At 40.7% G+C, this 19,783-nt stretch overlaps 1 protein-coding gene across 4 annotated transcripts in view; it reads right to left on the bottom strand.

The window, feature by feature from the left end:
- The window catches only part of MYO19 (myosin XIX), a 253,606-nt gene that overhangs the window by 119,472 nt on the left and 114,351 nt on the right, over window positions 1–19,783 (bottom strand). For all 4 annotated transcript variants that reach the window (XM_075195595.1, XM_075195594.1, XM_075195597.1 and 1 more), the window contains 3 exons: window positions 14,202–14,370; window positions 9,806–9,879; window positions 8,001–8,122 (listed from right to left, as the gene is read on the bottom strand). In XM_075195595.1, the coding sequence (XP_075051696.1) occupies window positions 8,001–8,122; window positions 9,806–9,879; window positions 14,202–14,370 (365 nt within the window). The remainder of the gene's footprint in view (window positions 1–8,000; window positions 8,123–9,805; window positions 9,880–14,201; window positions 14,371–19,783) is intronic.

Raw genomic sequence — 19,783 nt, 5'->3', positions numbered from 1 at the left:
GTTTCTCTCAAATTTCAACCAGAAGGCACAAAATGCATCTATTTAGAAAGTGTAGGATAAGACTCAATGTTTTCAAACCTAGAAGTGGTGCATAGATCAAGTTGTTTTGCAGAAGCATTCCCTCTACTCATTTATTTAATTTCAATAATATCGCTTTGCAAAATGAAATCTGAATGACTTGATCCCACTGGCCTTGGACTCTCGTGTTTCCTTCCTGTCAGAGGGGAAGGGGGTATATTGATAGTCACTGGTATCATGTAGAAAAATTCCTCAGCACCCTGACATGCTAATAAATATAGAGATGCTCAGGCTCGATTCCCTGAGAACCGAACACACCCGAACTTAGCAGATCCGAGTACCGACTTTCGCGTGCCCTCGGTATTGAAAACGAGGCAAAACATCATTGTTACCTCGCCGGATCTCGCAAGCTTTGGATTCTATAAATATCGCCCTCCATGGCAGAGGGACACAGAAGGGGTAGCACAGTTCATGGCAGTCTCTAGAGCAGTTGGGCAGCGTCATAGATAGAAAAGAAAGAGGAGGGGTAGCAGTGTTCTTTAAAGTCTCCAGTGACATTCAGGAGAGCTCCATTTCTCATTGTCATTGCTGAAATAGAAATAATAGGTCTGGCAGGCTTGGTCTTATAAACCTGCAGTCACGTTGTTCTGTGTTATATAGGTAACACATAAAGAGGAGAGCTCCATTGCACCATTGCTAACTGTCATTGCTGAAATAGAAATAATAGGTCTGGCAGGCTTGGTCTTCTAAATCTGTAGTCACATTGTACTGTGTTATATAGGTAAAACACAGAGAGGAGAGCGCCATTGCTCCATTGTTAATTGTCATAGCTGAAATAGAAATAATAGGGCTGGCAGGCTTGGTCTTCTAAATCTGCAGTCACATTGTACTGTATTATATAGGTAACACACAAAGAGGAGAGCTCCATTGCTAATTGTCATTGTTGAAATAGAAATAATAGGGCTGGCAGGCTTGGTCTTCTAAATCTGCAGTCACATTATACTGTGTTATATAGGTAAAACACAAAGACGAGTGTGCCATTGCTCCATTGCTAATTGTCATTGCTGAAAAAGAAATAATAGGGCTGACAGGCTTGGTCCTCTTAATCTGCAGTCACATTGTACTATGTTATATAGGTAACACACAAAGAGGAGAGCTCCATTGCTAATTGTCATTGCTGAAATAGAAATAATAAGGCTGGCAGTCTTGGTCTAAATCTGCAATTACATTTTACTGAACCATAGCTTACTCAGAAACAGGAGAGGTGGCAGGGTTCAGTGCCTAAACAGAAATTGTAATAATAGGGCTGTCAATGTTCTTAAAAGTTTCCAGTGACATTCTACTGTGCCATAGCTCTTACAGAAACAGGAGGGGTGGCATTGTTCTTGTCACTCTCCAGTCTCAGTCATGATGATACTAATCCCTCTACCTCATGTGCTAAAGCCTATGTTCAAACGCATAGTGGTTTTAAATCAGGCAAACAAACATGGAAATAAAAAGCTTGTACCTATTAATAGAAAAAAACACCTCTCTAATAAAGGTGAAAGTTTACTGTTGAAAATCATAAAATTGCCAACATGCCAATCTACCCAAAATATTACCAAGCATTCCAACATCAGCTAGCTCCCTTCTCTCAGCTAGATCTCAGCACCTGCAATCTACACTGTCATCATATTCAACCTCATCAGAGTGTACATCATCCTCAAACAATACTAATTCATCCCCACTGGAATCCACCATCACAGAAGTCTGTGTACTTTGATGTAATTGCCGATAATGGCCTTCCTCATGGAATTTGTAGTTCATTTTACGGAAGAGCTGTCATGATTTTTGGGCAATTCTTTTAGACCAGACCAAATGTCAAAATGTTCTGCAGACTCATCTGCATCGCCAGTGGTTGTCTTGGAAAAGCTAAGATTTTTTCCTAGCAGCAATTTCCAGAGAAACTGAAGGAGGAGACGTCATTGTGTCATGTACCACTTGAGCTGTCAGCTTGCTGACCAGGGGCTCATTGCATCTCTTGATATCTGGTTCAGTTGGCAAGAAAGATAAGACATATCTCTTAAACCTAGGATCAAGCAGTTGCCAAAATGTAATGATCCAATTTCAAGATGTTGATAACTCTTTGATCCTGGCGAAGCGAATAAAGTACTTAATCTACAAGTCTAACATAAACAGCGAAATTGCTTTGTTTAATTTTCTCTTTCAATTTCTTTTACTGCTTTTCAAAAAGTCTAATTAGGGGAATCACTTGACTCAAGCTAACAGTGTCTGCACTTTCCTCACAGGTGACTACTTCGAGTGGTTTCAGCACCTTGCACAACACAGAAAGTATTCTCCACTGCGCGGGACTAAAGTACTTTCCCCCTAATTCTATTCTTCTTGCAGCTGCTGCATTCTGCTACATGCTGTTGCAGAATCCCGAAAATTACCCTATATATTTCGGGACACAGACAGCATCTCCTGCATGTCATTGTCATTTTTTTAAAAATTTTGTACCACTAAGTTGAATGTGTGAGCAAAACAGAGAATGTGATGGAATTCCCCCTGCTGTAGTGCTCTAACAAGATTGGTGCGTGGCGTTATCAGAAATCACATATCCTCAGGAGAGTCCAAGCAGGATAAGCCATGTTGCAATGACATCCCTTAGTTTTTCAAACAGGTTGTCAGCTGTATTACCTCTGACCTGCGCCTTGTCTCGTCTCTGATAACCACCTCAAACTCCCGCCTTCAAGACTTCTCCCATGCTGCTGCCCACTTATGGAATTCCCTACAACGCTCATTCAGACTTTCCCACAGCCTTCAAAACGTTAAATGCTCTTTGGAAACTCATCTCTTTTTTAGAGGTGACCTTATCCTTGATAACACTATTCACACTAATGCACCCTCACAACTATCCCAATCTCCACTCTGAGCCACACTCGCTCCTCTTGTTTCAGCTGTGCCCTCTTACCTTTAGAATGTAAGCTCTCTTAAGAGCAGGGTCCTTCATACCCTTTGTTTTCATGTCTCCATTCATTTTGTCTCTTCTTCTTTTACGTATGTCTTGTTTTATGTATGTCCTTGTCTTCCCTACTGTACGGTGCTGTGGAGCACTGTGGTGCCTTACAAATCTACGATAATAATAATAACAATAATATGCCACTTAGAGAAGAAGATGATACACAGAGTAGCCTGCCTCTGAAAAATGTGATGTTCTTGGGTACATGCTGCTGCTGTCCCTGCTGGTGAAGGCGAATCACCAACCCAGTGGGCTGTCACAATCATATAATCTTTAGTTTGCCCTGTTACGCTTGTCCACATATCTGTGGATAAGTGTACAGTGGGTAGAAAGGCATTTTGTAGCCCAATAATTACATTTTTACGAACCTTCTGGTAGAGGTGTGGAATAGCTTTTCTAGTAAAATGGTGTTGTGATGGAATTTGGTAACGGGGACACAAGACCTCAAGTAACTGTCTAAAACCAGCTGCATTAATAGTGGATATTAGACGCAGATCTAATACTAGCATAGTTGCCATGGCGTCTGTGATCCGCTTTGCGACTGAGTGACAGCTTTCATACTTACTTCCTCTTGCAATGGATTGTTTAACAGTTAATTGTTGTAAACTACTAGTAATCTTCTGCTTCTGGGTTAAAGATCCACCTCCAGCAGCAGGAGCAGCAGCAGTGGGCCTAACGCTCGAGAATTCTTCTGAGGAGTCCTGGATAGGGGAGGAGTCATTTTGCCTTAGAAACTTGGATGCAGGACTAACTCCGATCACTTGTGAGGATATTGATGATGAAGGTGTTGGGGGTGTAGATTATAGGTGCTGGGATCTAGCTAAGAGAAGGGAGGTAGCTGATGCTGGACTGCTTGTTGTTATTTTTTAGAATAAGTTTCTGATTTTCACAAAAGCTTTCCATGAACTCGCTTCAAATGGCGTAACATGGATGAGGTTCCTAGATGGTTAAGGTCCCTACCTCTACTAACTGTGGCTTTACAATGCTACAAATGGCTAGACAACTGTTGTCAGGATTTGTGTAAAAATAATTCCGCACATAAGAGGTGGATTTTTTGGTCTTATGCCCAGGCATGACAATGGCCTTCTTCTTATCACCGGCAAGAACTGCTGCAGTCTTTGTTTGAAAATGTATGAAAATAATATTGTGACCTGTGAGGTGGTCAAAATTGACTGCAAATGACTTTAAATTACTGTTATTGAGGTTAATAATAATGTAGGGGGAGAAAAAAGCTAAATTATGTGATTTTAGCAAAAAAAAAAATCCCCCCAAAAAAATATCTGGATTTAGAAAAAAATATAGGGATCCAAAACCAAAACCAAAACATGAACTTAATCCAGATCCAAAACCAAAACCAGAACACGGGGGTCAGTGAACATCTCTAATAAATAACTGTTTATACAGTGAACATCGACTGGCTGCTTAAGTCCTCTGTTCAAGAAGGTCATGCCTACCAATATTAATAAATCAATATGCCAGGAACATGCTGCTATACGTTAAAGACAATTACTAGTATCTTTCCCCCCTAACAAGCAGTACAGCAGGGGCCTGGCAGTACAGACCTTCAGGGCAGGTAAGGAACATGTGTATTGAAGGAGTTTATGTACAGCAACAAAACAAAGTTATTTTGAACAGAAATTTAGATGTATATTGTATAATAAACCATCCAATAATGTATATTTGATGTTACCAAGATGTGCCACAACCTTATAAAAGGTAAGAGGCTCCATCAGAGTGCCTGAATAAAAGTATAGTCAAAACAGTACAGGATAGCTTAACCCTTATAATAATTATTATTATTATTAATTTTTATTTATAGGGCGCCACAAAGTATCCGTAGCGCCGTACAAGGACAAACCATGGCACAGTACAAGGTGAAACAGCACAGTACAAGTAACAGTAAGCACTATAACTCTGGGGGCTCAGTCACAGCAAGAAAGAGAGGGAGGGGAAAAGCGAGTACAGGCAGGTAACTATGGCCCAAGAGGATGGGCACGGATGACAGATAAAGAGTCACTGAGGGGAGCGGAGAGAAGCGAGAGGAGACAGAGGGCAGAGGGTTAGAGAGGAGGTGAACTGAGTAGCTGGAGAGCGCAGTTAAAAGTGATGGAAACAGGAGGTAGGAGAGCCCTGCTCAAAGGAGCGTACAATCTAAAGGAAGGGGAAGACAGACAGACACATGGATGAGACGGGAGAGACGGAGACGGACTCGAGGAAGGGGGAGAAGGGAAGAAGGGATGAGAAAGAGAGGAAGCCGACCAGTGGGAGTTTATGCATGAGACTGGAAGGCTTTTAGGAAAAGGTGGGATTTTAATGTTCGTTTGAAAGAGGACAGATTAGGGGAAGTTCTGATGGAGCGGGGGAGCTTGTTCCAATGGAGGGGAGCGAAGCGGGAGAAGTCTTGGATACGTGCGTGAGAGGAGGTAATCAGGGGGAAAGAGAGGCGACGATCGCAGAGGGCGGGAGGGAGTGTGAATAGAGATAAGGTTAGAGATGTAGGGAGCAGTGGAGTTGGCGAGGGCCTTGTAAGTGAGAGTGAGGAGCTTGAAAAGGATTCTGTAGGGGAAGGGGAGCCAGTGAAGGGCTTGGTAGAGTGGGGAGACAGAGGTGGAACGGAGAGAGAGGAAAATAAGCCTAGCAGCGGCGTTAAGTACAGATCTAACAGGAGCGAGATGAGAGAGGGGGAGGCCGATAAGGAGAAGGTTGCAGTAGTCCAAGCGGGAGATAATCAGAGAGTGGACGAGAGATTTGGTGGCATTGTGGGACATAATGACATTGTATTTCAAGTAAAAAAAAAAACAAAGTTCTTTAAATAATATGTGACTGAAAAATAAGATAAATGGTGAGGAGTGAATGAGGAGAGAAAACTGTGGGAAATTTAGCGTATGTCCTATAAAATTTGTTTTGGTTTATTTTTTGCCAAATGCAACAAACAATTCTTGCAATAATCTAATTTACAACAAGACTAAAGTTGAAAAAGGGAATCCGGTCCAACAAATTCACAAATATTTTCTTACAATGAAAATCACTTTTATTAATAACCCAAATTAAAAGTTCACATTACCACCTTCACCAGGCCCCTAAGCGGCAAAATATGAAGATAAAATATATAGAAGAGTGATAAAGATAGAAATCATGTGCTAATAAAATAAAATATAATTTAATCAAACCCTTTGGTGGAGAAGGCATACAATGTCTGAAGAGTTTAGGTTTAAGTCTATTAAACTATTATTGTTTATTACATGCGTATCAATTAACACTATCTATATGTACATCTATATCAATAAAGGCAAAAAATCATTCAAACATGTATTTTTATTTTGCCTTGTTATACATATATTCACTGCTCCATCCGTACATCTAGTTATATTAGTCATGGACAAACCATTTAGTCTGTCAAAGATGTGCATACATATTTGTGAGATAAGGAGCATATATTCGTTTTGTTAAAATTAAAACGTATATAAAAAAAATTCAAGTTTTGTTTATTTATTCTACTCCTATGTCCCTTGTTTTTTCAACAGTTATATAAATCTACATGTGGGTTCTCTTACATTTTAGATATTTAGAATGTCTCCCATTCTAAATGACTCCAAAATTTACATTCAATTAAATTACACAATACTAGTCACATTCATGTGTTCATTGCCTATTTGAATTATTGGTAGTATTTGCCTCAGTTGTGAGACAGCTGTATTGTATTTAGAAATCAATATTTATTAACGTGGGTGATGTATATCATATAAGTCCTTTTTATATAGGGCTATTGATAGTTAGTTACCCAGTAATTAAGAATTATCCTCTTAGGGGCATACTTAATTAGCGGCGGAATGCCTTCGTAACGGTTGCAAAGCCACTCCACAGTGATATTGCCCCCCCCCCCCCCCCCACACACACACACAGGTGGGAGGAGAAATCTGCAAAGTTGAGGTAAAGTAGCACAGTAAAGTGTGCGCAGCTGCGATGTAGGGAGAAACCTCGTGGCTAATTGAATGTGCCCCTTAATATTTTGTCTAAGGTATAATAACGCATCCAATAATGTTTATTTATGTTACCAAAGAGTACCACAACCTTATAAAGGTAAGAGGTTGCATCAGAGTACCTGAATAAAAATGATATTCTAAACAGAACAGGATAGCTTAACTCTTATAATAGTGAAACTGTTTTTTTTTTTTAACTTGAAATACAAATTTCTTTAAATAATAGGTAACTGAAAATAAGAGAAACAGTGAGGAGTGAAAGATGAGAAAAAACTGTGGGAAATTTAGATAACATTCTATGAATTGTGTTTTTAGGTTATTTCTTGGCAAATGCAAGAAACACTTCTTGCAATATTCTAATGCTGTCTGTAGCTCTTTTCCACACCCTGGTGCTGTTTAAGAACATAATGCACTGTGGGAAGGGGATGAACAGTGTCAGGAAGAAAACAAATGGCTGCTTCAATGCATACCTATCCTGTATTGAACAAGTGCAATTTTAAAAGGACACAACAGTCAGTGATGAAAAATCAGACCTGTTAGTAACAGCTGTGTAATGAGGAGATTAACATACACAATAAGTCTATCATCTGTAAATTCTTACATCCCAACTATGATCTCCCATGATCTGCCCAAACTATGCCCAGAATCACCCAAACCACTTAAATAAAACAAAGACACACACTTTTAGGATCTGCAAATCAGGACAGTCCAGCACAAATATTTTGCTCTAAAATGTAGAAAAGATATATGCAATAGAACATTTTTTTCCAATACTTCAGCTTTAATTAACAATCAATCAGTCTTCTAGTTCCTGTATGGTTACAGTGAATGGTGAAATTGTTGTCAGAAAGAATGAGGATTATAAATTAAATAATAAAAAAAGACAAAAATAACAAATGTAAGTGACAGTCTTGACATATCAAGTTTACTGTAACACAGCTGTGCAAAGGGACTAAGAAAACATTATAACCAGCAGTACATGATAGTTGTGTGCACTGTACCTGTTGAGCTTTTAGGTAGTAGGATACAAAATGCTGCTGAAGTTTCTCGTTAGCATAGTTAATGCATAACTGTTCCAGGTTGTTTTGTGGAAAAGACTCAAATCCATACACATCCAGCAAACCTGGAGGTTAAAATATATTATATTTATATATATATATATATATATATATATACATACATACACACACACAAGATTACAAGTTCTTCCAAAATTACCTGCACATCTATTGTAGTAACTAACATTTTGACGTGCTAAATTAGCAAAGTTATGGAAACAGTTCTTGTATATATGAATCTGAATGGTTAATTATATAGATATGACTCTACACACAAATTAGCAGGGAGAGGCAATGTATATTGTTTTTCTTCCTTCCATAAAAAATATGTTATCTCAGCCTATAATGTATTACTGTGATCATTGTTTTTGTGAATATAAATATTTTAGTGCCATAGGAGTATTGCTAAGCACTGGCACAAGAGGTTGATGTCCAAACTGTAAGGCAGTGCCTGGACTCTTTAAAATGTCACACTGGGTTAATATCTCCGCAATAAGATAGAGCAGCAGCAATTTGCTTCAAATTAAAAGAATTATTAAAAAGAGAGATGATGTCACACAGGTGCTTTAAACATTCCGTCAGTTTGTCAAATGTTGATTAGAAGAGTTTGGGACATATGGTCTACATTTGAAATACATTATATTCAAGGACATGTTTTTCACAGAGAGCATTTTAAGCGTCCATTATAAACTTTGTGACTTAAATGTGCTGCAATTAGACATGAGCGCTTCTGAAGCTTCTCAAGCTTCCATATGACACCACCAAGTACCACATTTCTATTACATGAGTGCAGACATAAAAAAACAAAAAAAAAATCTCCCTTTTCTTAATGGGCCTTGTACCTTCATACCACACCTGTATTCAAGGAAGGAGCGACTATGAATAATGTTTTCATTTGGCTGATTCACTGAAATGTTTGTTATTAAAACAAACTCAATATTTCTTTACAGAAGTAGTGTAAGCTAGATCTGGGAAGGTTAGTTCTACTGCTTGCTTTCAGGTAACGAAATCATGTATATAAAATATTGTATTATTATGTAGCAAACCCCTTAACTTTCCACGCAGAATATTTTTAAACCTTTGCATTTATAACAATATTCTTCATTAATAAAGATAGAAAACAAAAAGATAGACCCCTAATATATGTTAGAAACTTACTGTGGCATGGAAAATGTGCCTAAAAATTCAAGGTTCTAACACATTATGTAAAAGAGTATATAAATGAACTATATAATCTGTGTTTTTAATTTGGTTAGAATTTATTAAGTTCTTTTACATATGCTAGCAGTTTACAAAAAGAGGAGCCAATTTTGGTCTACTTTCTATAGACCATAACATACTAAAGAAAGAAAGCATAATTTATCTTAAATCTAGGAATACTCTGGTGTCAAAAAATACTTGTGTACTTGTAAATAACTGTATATAATAGAATTTTCACAAAATGAACAATATTACTGACTGCCAATAAGTCTAAACAACCACTCAGAATCAGTTAACATAAACAGGTTTGTCTTGTCAACTGAGCAAGTACTTTGAGAAGCCACTATTTGAATTTTTATGGAAGGGAACGGGCTAACGTTAGCTCTATGGACAACCTAACTGCCAATTTCTCTTATTTGCTACAAGAAACATATGCATGGGTCATCAGGCACTGAAACTTCGGTTTTATAGTTTTATGGTTTTATAGAAATAAAAAGGTGCAGAAAATTCATATTTTTTTATCATCTTTTTATATCAGAAAATAATACCAATAAAATTGCTCCATTCAGTAGCCTTGGCACAAATGCTTTCATTTACCACTGTCAACAGCCAGTCAAACAATCTGCAAAAGAAGAAAGACTTGTAAGTGAGCGTAGCAAGATCAGATCATATCACTTTATACATGCACAATTCTGCACAGAGAATATTATTTCTTTCTATCTTTACAATATCATGTGCCCCCATATTTTCCTCTAGAGAAAAAAAATTAGAGACACTATAATAAGGAAGAACTTCAAATACAAACAAGTTTAGTCAGTGACAGCCCAAACTAACTTTAAGGGGCATATTCAATTAGCTTTCGGATTTGCGGTAACGCCTATGGGCTGCGAACGAAAATCCACGTTATTGCGGTAACGTGTATTACGTTTCGCGGCTGTTCCGGCGCGTAACCGCGAATCCGAAATGCCTAATTGAATATGCCCCTAAATGTCAGAAAAAATGCAGGTTCTTTAGGTGCCCATACACAGGAAGCACTACAAGATCTTGTGGGGCACAGTACGGTGGGATAATGACTGCACACATGGTCAGATAGTGGTCAGTATATCACATGAGCACAACTATATTGAATTTATACTATTTTTAACATTTCGCTGGTTTCGAAGAATCAGGGGTAAAATATTTTAATGATTTAATAATAAAGATTGGATATTTTATTAGAATTTAACACATCCCAGTGTGCCCCTAAAAAGCATACTCCCTTTTTTCTTTTTGTGCTAGAATGGATTATTAAGAATGCACCTTCCAGTAGATATGTGAAGAAAAATCTGAGTAGCTAGATATACTTAAAGGCCAATTCCTTGGTATGTGAAAATACCTGGTGTGGATGGGACCATTTATTTGAAAGCACATTGATTAGCTCATCTATATGACTAAGGGTGTGCTGAATGTGAGCTAACTGCAGTAATACAAAAAAAAACAAAACATTGCACACAAATGAAAATCTGAGACTTCATATTGCATGACAAGATATTTAACAGATTCCAGGTGTGGAGATTACACAATAGGAGGGCTTTCTCAGTTTAGAAGGAAAGCTCTCAACATAACAAATATTGTTACACATCACCTAAGGTTCTGAAGAAAAGTCAAGAGCCATTAGTTTAAAGGTGTGTCAATTGTACCATTCAGGTGCACTTAATATAGGGAAAAGCATTTATAGGCAGACAAGTAGCAACACAATGTTTATAGTGTGACAAAGAGGGTTATTTGCCACACCTCTCCTGCATAGGGACGGGTGAAATCCCAAAGAGTCTGCAGGTACAGGCTGCACACAGCGTTAAATACCCTCTCAGACTTTCATACAGCACACAGACACATTGGTGTCCACATGGGTGTAATTAGCTTGTCATTTTCTTTACTGGTTAATTAATGCTTAGGATGATTGAACAAAGCCAGTTAGTTGGCAGTGACTAGCCAGAAGATGCACCTATGTATAAAACACTGCGGTGAAGTAGATGGATTAGCACAAAACCAATTTATCCCAATTTTTCCAGTTCATAAACTGAAAAAATTAGACATATTTAACAAAGACTCCTCCTGGCGATGACTATAACCGATGGCAGCCTTCAACAAGGGCCTCCTATAATGGATCTCCATGTAAAGCATTTATTTATTTATTTATCCCTCATGGACAGCGGCCGTCCTCTGATTGCTGCCATCTCTGCATGGCATTAGCCAACAGGCAGCAATGGAAAAAATGCTTATTTAAAAGAAAGCATTTTTTTTTCTTTTATATAAAGTTTATTGACTTTTATTTCTTCATTTGTTTTCCCTTTATCTGTCTTGCTATAAAAATGCTATTTAAACCACTAACACAGCGGTTCCCAAAGTGTGCGCCGCGGCTCCCAGGGGTGCCGCGGTGCTGTCACAGGGGTGCCGCGACCATCCAAAGAAACCCCCCCCCCAAAAAAAAACAATCCGCGCGGCACCCGGAAACTAGCATCCTCCTCTCTCCCGCAGCATGCCCGACATTCAGTGACAAGCTGCGGGAGAGAGGAGGATGCTGGGTCTCGGGAGCAGCGCGGATTGGCAACTCTTTCTTTTTCTCTGGCTGGCCGCGGCAGACGGGGCAGAGTGAGAGAGGGCAGAGGGGGCAGTGTGAGAGAGGGCAGAGTGAGAGGAGGTAGCGTGAGAGAGGGCAGAGGGGGCAGTGTGAGAGAGGGCAGAGTGAGAGGAGGCAGTGTGAGAGAGGGCAGAGGGGGCAGTATGAGAGAGGGCAGAGTGAGAGGAGGCAGCGTGAGATAGGGCAGAGGGGGCAGTGTGAGAGGAGGCAGCGTGAGAGAGGGCAGTGTGAGATGGGACAGTGTGACTGGATGCAGAGGGGACAGCGTGACTGGATGCAGTGTGACTGGATGCAGAGGGTGCAGCGTGACTGGATGCAGAGGGGGCAGTGTGAGAGGGAACAGCGTGAGTGGATGCAGAGGGGGCAGAGTGACTGGATGCAGAGGTGGCAGCGTGAGTGGATGCAGAGGGGGCAGAGTGACTGGATGCAGAGGGGGCAGAGTGACTGGATGCAGAGGGGGCAGCGTGACTGGATGCAGAGGGGGCAGCGTGACTGGATGCAGAGGGGGCAGCGTTACTGGATGCAGAAGGGGCAGCGTGAGTTGATGCAGAGAGGGCAGCATGAGTGGATGCAGAGGGGGCAGAGTGACTGGATGCAGAGTAGGCAGAGTGAGTGGATGCAGAGGGTGCAGAGTGAGTGGATGCAGGGGGCGCAGAGTGAGTGGATGGAGAGGGGGCAGCATGAGTGGATGGAGAGGGGACAGAGTGACTGGATGCAGAGGGGGCAGAGTGACTGGATGCAGAGGGGGCAGAGTGACTGGATGCAGAGGGGGCAGAGTGACTGGATGCAGAGGGGGCAGAGTGTGTGGAGATGAAGGAGGTCACAGTGTGAGTTAGCTGTCAATTATTCTTTGACAGAAATATAATTGAAAAAAATATATAAAAATATTATTTTTCCTTGGATTTATGTGTATTATTTTTGCATACAACTAAATAAGTACTTCTGTCCTGACCTAAATACTTATTACGTTTTTTTGACCCAACTACTTCTAAAACAGGACTGCTCGGTAATTATTTTGGAGGGGTGCCTTGAAAAAATTATGGAGACTCTAAGGGTGCCGCGAACTGCAAAAGTTTGGGAACCACTGCACTAACACATAATGCACTAGCCCTTTCCTTTGTACAAGACTTTCTGTCAAAACAGGTTAGGGTTTTATACTTCAGATCATCTTTATTTATATTAACTAAAGTATGTGTGGTAAAGAATTTAGACTGTAAGCTCCAAAAACTAGTGGCACTTTCTAAATTAAGATTAATAAATATTAATACAATGTGATTTTTCCATTAACTGTTTTCTGCATCCATTGGGTAACTATCATCTTTGCATACAGTCAACACTCCAGTTTACTCTCATAGCTTCATCATACTATTACTGAACTGTGAGCTTACACATAAATGCTAATGTTAACCTATTTTGTGAGGGTGGGCTCTTCCAGAATGACTTTGGCACATTCTAAGAAACATTCAAACAACTGCCATAAAAAAATTATTTTTCATTAGAACTTTCGTTTTGGCCTTCCAGGTTAATTTCCAGAAAAGTTTGGGTTGCATTTTTAGAACGTTGAATAACACACACTGGGGAATTTATAGAAAGTACCTAAAATGAATAGTAAACATGTTCAAGTCAGATCCTGTACTTCAGTTTTTATACTACAGACATGGAACAAGATGCAAATAAAAGTGCCATGACCCTTTGTCAGAGCCAAGAGTAAAACAACATATTTTTGTGGGTTTTTTTATTTGGGTTTTTAATAATGAGTGAAACTAGACAATTTCTTTTGTTTCATAAGCATGAAACCATCTGCCCAAGCTTTGCTCAATAACACTTCAGTAAATCGCCAGTGAAATTGTTTGGAAAGCTTTACATATTGTTTATTATAGGCTACCTGACATTATATTGTATAAAGCCCTCAAAGTCAACTGGCTGATTTCTGGGCTCTAACTGGAAGCCTGTGCGCTCGTCCAGCCAAAGGGTGTTCAGACCACAAGTAGAACGCGACAGGCAGACCACAGGAGGCTTAGCCAAGAACAGCAAACAAAAGGAACACGGCATCATGGGATGGGGATGAAATGCCCTGTTCTTCGGAGATTATTACTTACAGAGGCGAACCTACTGCCATTTCAGGGGGCCAGAGGTGAGGGGTGGGTGTAGCTTAGGCAGCCCCTGAAACACCAGTAGATATGACAGTATCATCTCAGAGCAAGAGCAGTACAGCCAAAACAGTGCTTCATTGAGAAGGCACCTGAGCATGATAAGCAGAGAAGAGTGGGGGCCACAGGAGAACGGAATGCATCGCAACCCCTTCAAATTTTGTTGTAACTCACCTGGTATAAACTGTTTTGGCCAGACAATCCCTTCTTGTGTAACACTCTGCTCTCTTGCATGGCTTCTTAAATACTTGTTGCTTCCCGGCTCTAATGGTTCGGACACAAATCTTGTCCAGCAGGTGATCAGCGGGAATATTTAACAGATGTGAAGCCGAATTGATGAACTCTGATATGCATAAGCAAAGGGAAAATAACCAACAAAATACATAAAATAATGGTATTATGTAGTACATTAACTCACTACATTCAAAATATGCTTTCCAGCTATGCCATTACTTATTTACTGCTATTATATTAACTATTACAATTTGCTCTTATTTTGGAGATGTGACCAGTGCTTGAATAGGGCATACGCACTTGGAGAAGATATTGCAGTCTAACAGCAATATAAAACATATCCTGGCAATTCCCATCTGACAGTACCTCTTCTGTGGAACAATCTCCATATCAATAAGAGGCAAATTAGAGGGTACTACATGGTGGATACTACCCTGGCATGCACTAGTGCTAGACATGGGCTAAACTAGATTGCAGTAGCACAAGATACATATCCGTTTGCCCAAGAGCCTCCTGGTTCAGCTCTGAATGCCTTGGCCTAACTCTACCTCCATTAAAGTATTGCCAGTGTTTCTGTGAGTATGTTCTCCAGTGTGTTCCATGCTGATGACACCCCCCCCCCCATATAGTATTCAACAAACCCCAAATAGTATTGTATCCCTCGGGCAGAGGAAGATCCATAGGAAGTTGCATAGGAGAGGAATCAGTAGCATAATGAAAGAAGTAATAATGCCACTCTATAGGTCATTGGTAGGGCCTCATCTAGAATACTGTGTTCAGTTCTGGAGGCCACATCTCCAGAAGGATATAAATCCATATAGAGACTGTACAAAGAAGGGCAACTAAAATGGTGCATGGTCTACAGCACAAAACTTTACCAGAAAGACTAAAAGATCTTGATATGTATAGTTTGGAGCAGAGAAGAGAAAGGTAGGGGGGGGGGGAATGATAGAAACTTTCAAATATATCAAGGGTTTGAACAAGGTACAGGACGGAAAGATTTTTCAAAGGAAGAGAAATATTAGAACACGAAGACATGCACTAAAACTGGAGGAAAGTAGGTTCAGAGCAAATGTGAGAAAAAACTACTTCACAGAAAGGGTAGTGGATAAGTGGAATGGCCTCCCATCAGAGGTGGTAGAGTAAAACATAGTTGGGATAGCCATAAGGCTATCCTTACAAAGATTAAAGAACCAAATAGGGTTTGAGGTTACCATAAGTTAATAAAAAAAATGGGCAGACTAGATGAGCCAAGCGGTTCTTACCTGCTGTCAAATTCTATGTTTCTATGATCCGTTGTGAAGTCCATAGCAAGATGGGCCCAGGGTTTTGCTGGTATGATTAGAGGTAGTAGGGCCCAATAGGACTTTGAAGAGGCACTGTGTGCAAGGCACAGATGGTACAAGCATGTATTGATGAAGTGAAGACCACCAATAACTCCAAGATTATTGTTTTGTTTTTAAAACCTCATTTCCAGTGAGTCGGGAGGAGCAGCAAGTGATATCGGATAACTGTATATTTTGATGCTCAAAAGGAGCTCATGGGATATCTGTATTTTGATATTTAGTGTGATATATGCTACATTACATTATGCAACTTAATTTTATGTTATGTTTTATTAGAATAAAAGTATAATTCATTTTATTCTTTATCTATTCTCATGGGTCACCAACCTAGCCTGTTAGTAATAATCTATTTTTTTTCATCATATGTATGCTGATATTTGTACAAAACTATTTAGAGCTTTTTGTATTTTGTCCCCTACTTTAAAAATCTGGACATATGTAGAACCCAATTTTTTATGAATTTTTGAAGGACAAAACTACAACAAATTCAATATTACTAATTTTTTTACTATTCATTTTTTTCTCTCTTTTTTAAATTGCACAGTATCCATTCCCTTGAGAAAAATTTAAAATATTGTTGCATTCTTTTAGTATTATAGAAGTATATACTATGTACAAATAGGTATATCCAAACACAGTCACACATTAGATAATGACATTATGCTTAAGAAGAGAAAAATAAAAGATCTTAAACCATGTTGACATATCACAAACAATAATGCAAATTGTGACAGGACCGGTCCACACTGCTAAGATAACATCTCCCAGTGAACCGCAATCCGCAGAGATTTCACGGACTATCACCCCAGGATCAGTTCTTAAATTGTGCCCAGTGGACAGGTGAAGAACTAATTGTGGACACATAGGGGAGTAAGAAGGAAAGGACAGGAAGTGAGGGACAGCTGAAAGCCCTGACACGTAACAAAAGCGTGGAAGTGATCAAATTCAGTAGGGACTGGGTGCCATCTAAGATCTGGAGGTAGAGAAAGATAAGTATTACCCATTGTCTAGTCTTGGTATCTCGCTGTTCCAGGCCGCTTAGCCAACTCTCCTCCAGCGTGGTGGGGCTCTGGGTATCAGTGGGCACACCAATTTACCAAAAACCTGGTGAGTATCTCCCGATAAAGTGAGGTGATGACAGGTCTCAAGATGGAGCAATAGCCTGCTTTCTCAGGTACAGGACAGCGATGCTCCCCGGGGTTATTGGCAAAGAACAGAAACTAAACACCAGTCAGCCCAACACCTTCCAGGAATCAATCCTCCGAAAAAATACCCTCGCCCCCTGAAGTGGCTCTTTATATCCATGGTCACATTGCCAGTGTTTTCCCCTCCCCGGAGAAAACCCCTGCGTCTCCCCTTCTTAAACATTGGTGAGTGCTTGGCCAAGGGGTTGGAATGGGAGTGGATATGAGCAGGGCCGCCAAGAGAAATTTGGGGCCCTGGCACAGCAAATATTTGCTCCTCCACCCCCCCCCCCCCCCCCGTACAGTCGAGCTGCATGCGTGCTGTATGCCTCCAAAGGGGCGTGACCACATAATGTTGGGGGCGTAGTCAACAAGGGCATGGCTCCACTTCATCAGACTTGACATATTGGTGCCAGCGATTTGACATGCAAACATCGTGCATGCACATTGCCGGCAATTACGGTAAAAATCTCCACTCATTTTCCCTCGCACCCCAGATGCAAGAAAAAATGGGAGGAGATTTCTGTCAAATCTCCACTGCAAAGTGTGTCACGGGCGTTCCGGAGACACTTCACAGCTAATTGAATTCCTCCATTATGTATTAAAATGGTGTTACTCTCATCTGTTATTGCAGCTTTCACAACCTGCTACTGGATTCTTGCATAGACTCTGGAATGTTGGGAGTTGTTGGAAAATGTAAATATGGAAAAGTGAGCAATAAGTGAACACAGTACATAATACAGATCATGCAGTACATACACACATTATAATAAATATTATACTTATCACACCCTCCATAGCCACATCACACCACCACCCAACTACATCACGCCAGCCCCTGCCACATCACGTCACCCCCCAGGCACACCACATCACCCCTAAGCTACATCACCCATCACACACCCCTCAGCAGGGGCAAACGCAGGATTTGTAGAGGGGGGTTTCCACACCACGCCACCAGTGGGCGTGACCAGCATGCATGGGGGCGTGGCTATAATTTAAGACAGTGCTTCTCTCCAACTCTTCCTATACCCATAATATACATGGGCAATCCTGCATGCACTACTGTTAGGTGTACGTAGCTCTCCCTTTTCAAGCAGAGCTGTGTGAAGCGGGAGCAGGGTCCAGCCACCTCAATTATACAGTGCCCCAGGCTTAAAGGGTGGTTCGAGGCACTAGGAAACCCCCCTCGGTTTGCCTATGCTCAGCTATATCATGCATCACGCCACTCCTTGCCACATTACCCATCATGTCACCCCCAGACACTTCAGATGATCCCCTCCAGACACATCACTCCACCGCTCAGCTACATAACACATCACGTCACCCCCCAGACATATCACGCTACCCCCAGACACATCATGTCACCCCTCAGCCACAACACGACACCCCCTGCCACAGCACCCATCACGCCACCCACCAGACACATCATGCAACCCCCCAGTTATATTATCATGCCACCCCAGGCACACTACGACCCACCCCAAGACATATTACAACCCCCCCAACACATTATGACAACCACCCAAGACATATTACAACCCCCCTAAGAGACATTGATACCCCCCAAACACATTATAACCCCCCCAAGACACATTATAACCAACCTCAGCCCACCTATGCTGCTGACAGAAAACATCCTGCAGAGCAAGCTAGGAGCTTTAAATCTCAAGAGATCACGAGCTCCTGGCTTACTCTGCAGTCTGCTCTGGGTAATACTCCCCCCCCCCAATTTATTTTTTTACTACAGTGCTCCTGTGCGGCCCTGGGCCCCCCAAGCCTGGGTAATTTGTACCCTCCTAATCCCCCTCTCGGCACCCCTGGATATTAGCTGACCTTCCACAGCGGCTCCCCTGCTGTGTCCCTGCCACAGTCCAAGTGATTCTCTCTCTTACCTTAACTATCTCTCCGTGACATGTGCATAAACAGCCGGCTATCCTGGGACTGTTTTCGGAAGACTCACTTTATCTACATGCCTGTTACCATGTGATTGAGGGTAAGAGTCCATCCTCACAGAGTGCTTTGAACTTCCATATGTTTTTCTGATGATAGGTTTCATTTGTTTTTACTCGTGTATTTTAATGAGTATATACTATCAATAAATGTTATAAGGATTTTATACTAAATGAGCAACATTCTTTCCTTTCATATTTGAGCCATAATTGGAAGAAGTATGTGGTCAGAGTTGAGAAGAATCTTTTGGTGATTGATACACAACACTTGTACGTGTAAGTGTACATCCAAAAGGGGACAAGGAGTGAATCATGTGGTGACTTTTTGTAAAGCCATTATTTCAAGCACTAACTATAGTGGGATATACATGAAATAGAACCCTTTGAACTACACAGGTTACGCTATGTTATTATGTTAATTTTCTTCTCTCCATTTATGAAACAGACATCAGGATACAAGTGGAACTATTGCACAGCTTTTAGAATGTATGAATTGGCTGTTGAACAGCTCTTGAACTCTTGAACTGAATTTTTCATGAGACGGTTTGCATATGTATGCTATCTGAGAAGTGTGATCCTGTATATAGTATTTTCAGAAGCGCCACTTCATTTTTTTCCCTTTTTTTTGTATATGGATTTATTTATGTCTAATATGTATGTAATAACTTTAAATTTTGATGTAATTGGTTATTGATATGAAGTGAACGGTTATAGGAATAATTTGTTCTAAAGACAAATGTTCCTGATTGGATCAATGTTCACTGTATATAGTAGCACAGATGGGACACATCCTTTACCTTGATAAAGATCTTGTTAGAGAGTGAAACACATTGATGGGTGGGAGGAGTATTCGTTGGACTGCCAATTGTTATCTACCTTGTGGAGGAGCTTACTTATACCACTTTCATACTGCCGCCCCGGCAATATCCCGGGTTGTTAACCCGGGATATTGCCGGGGCACAGGGCAGTATAGATAAGAAGATTCCCGGGTTGGGCGGGTTCATACTGCACCTGCCCGACCCGGGCTTTAGAAAAAAAAA

Source organism: Mixophyes fleayi, chromosome 2 (genome assembly GCF_038048845.1).
Source record: "Mixophyes fleayi isolate aMixFle1 chromosome 2, aMixFle1.hap1, whole genome shotgun sequence".
NCBI classification, from domain to species: domain Eukaryota; kingdom Metazoa; phylum Chordata; class Amphibia; order Anura; family Limnodynastidae; genus Mixophyes; species Mixophyes fleayi.
This window is presented reverse-complemented; position numbering and strand designations above follow the sequence as displayed.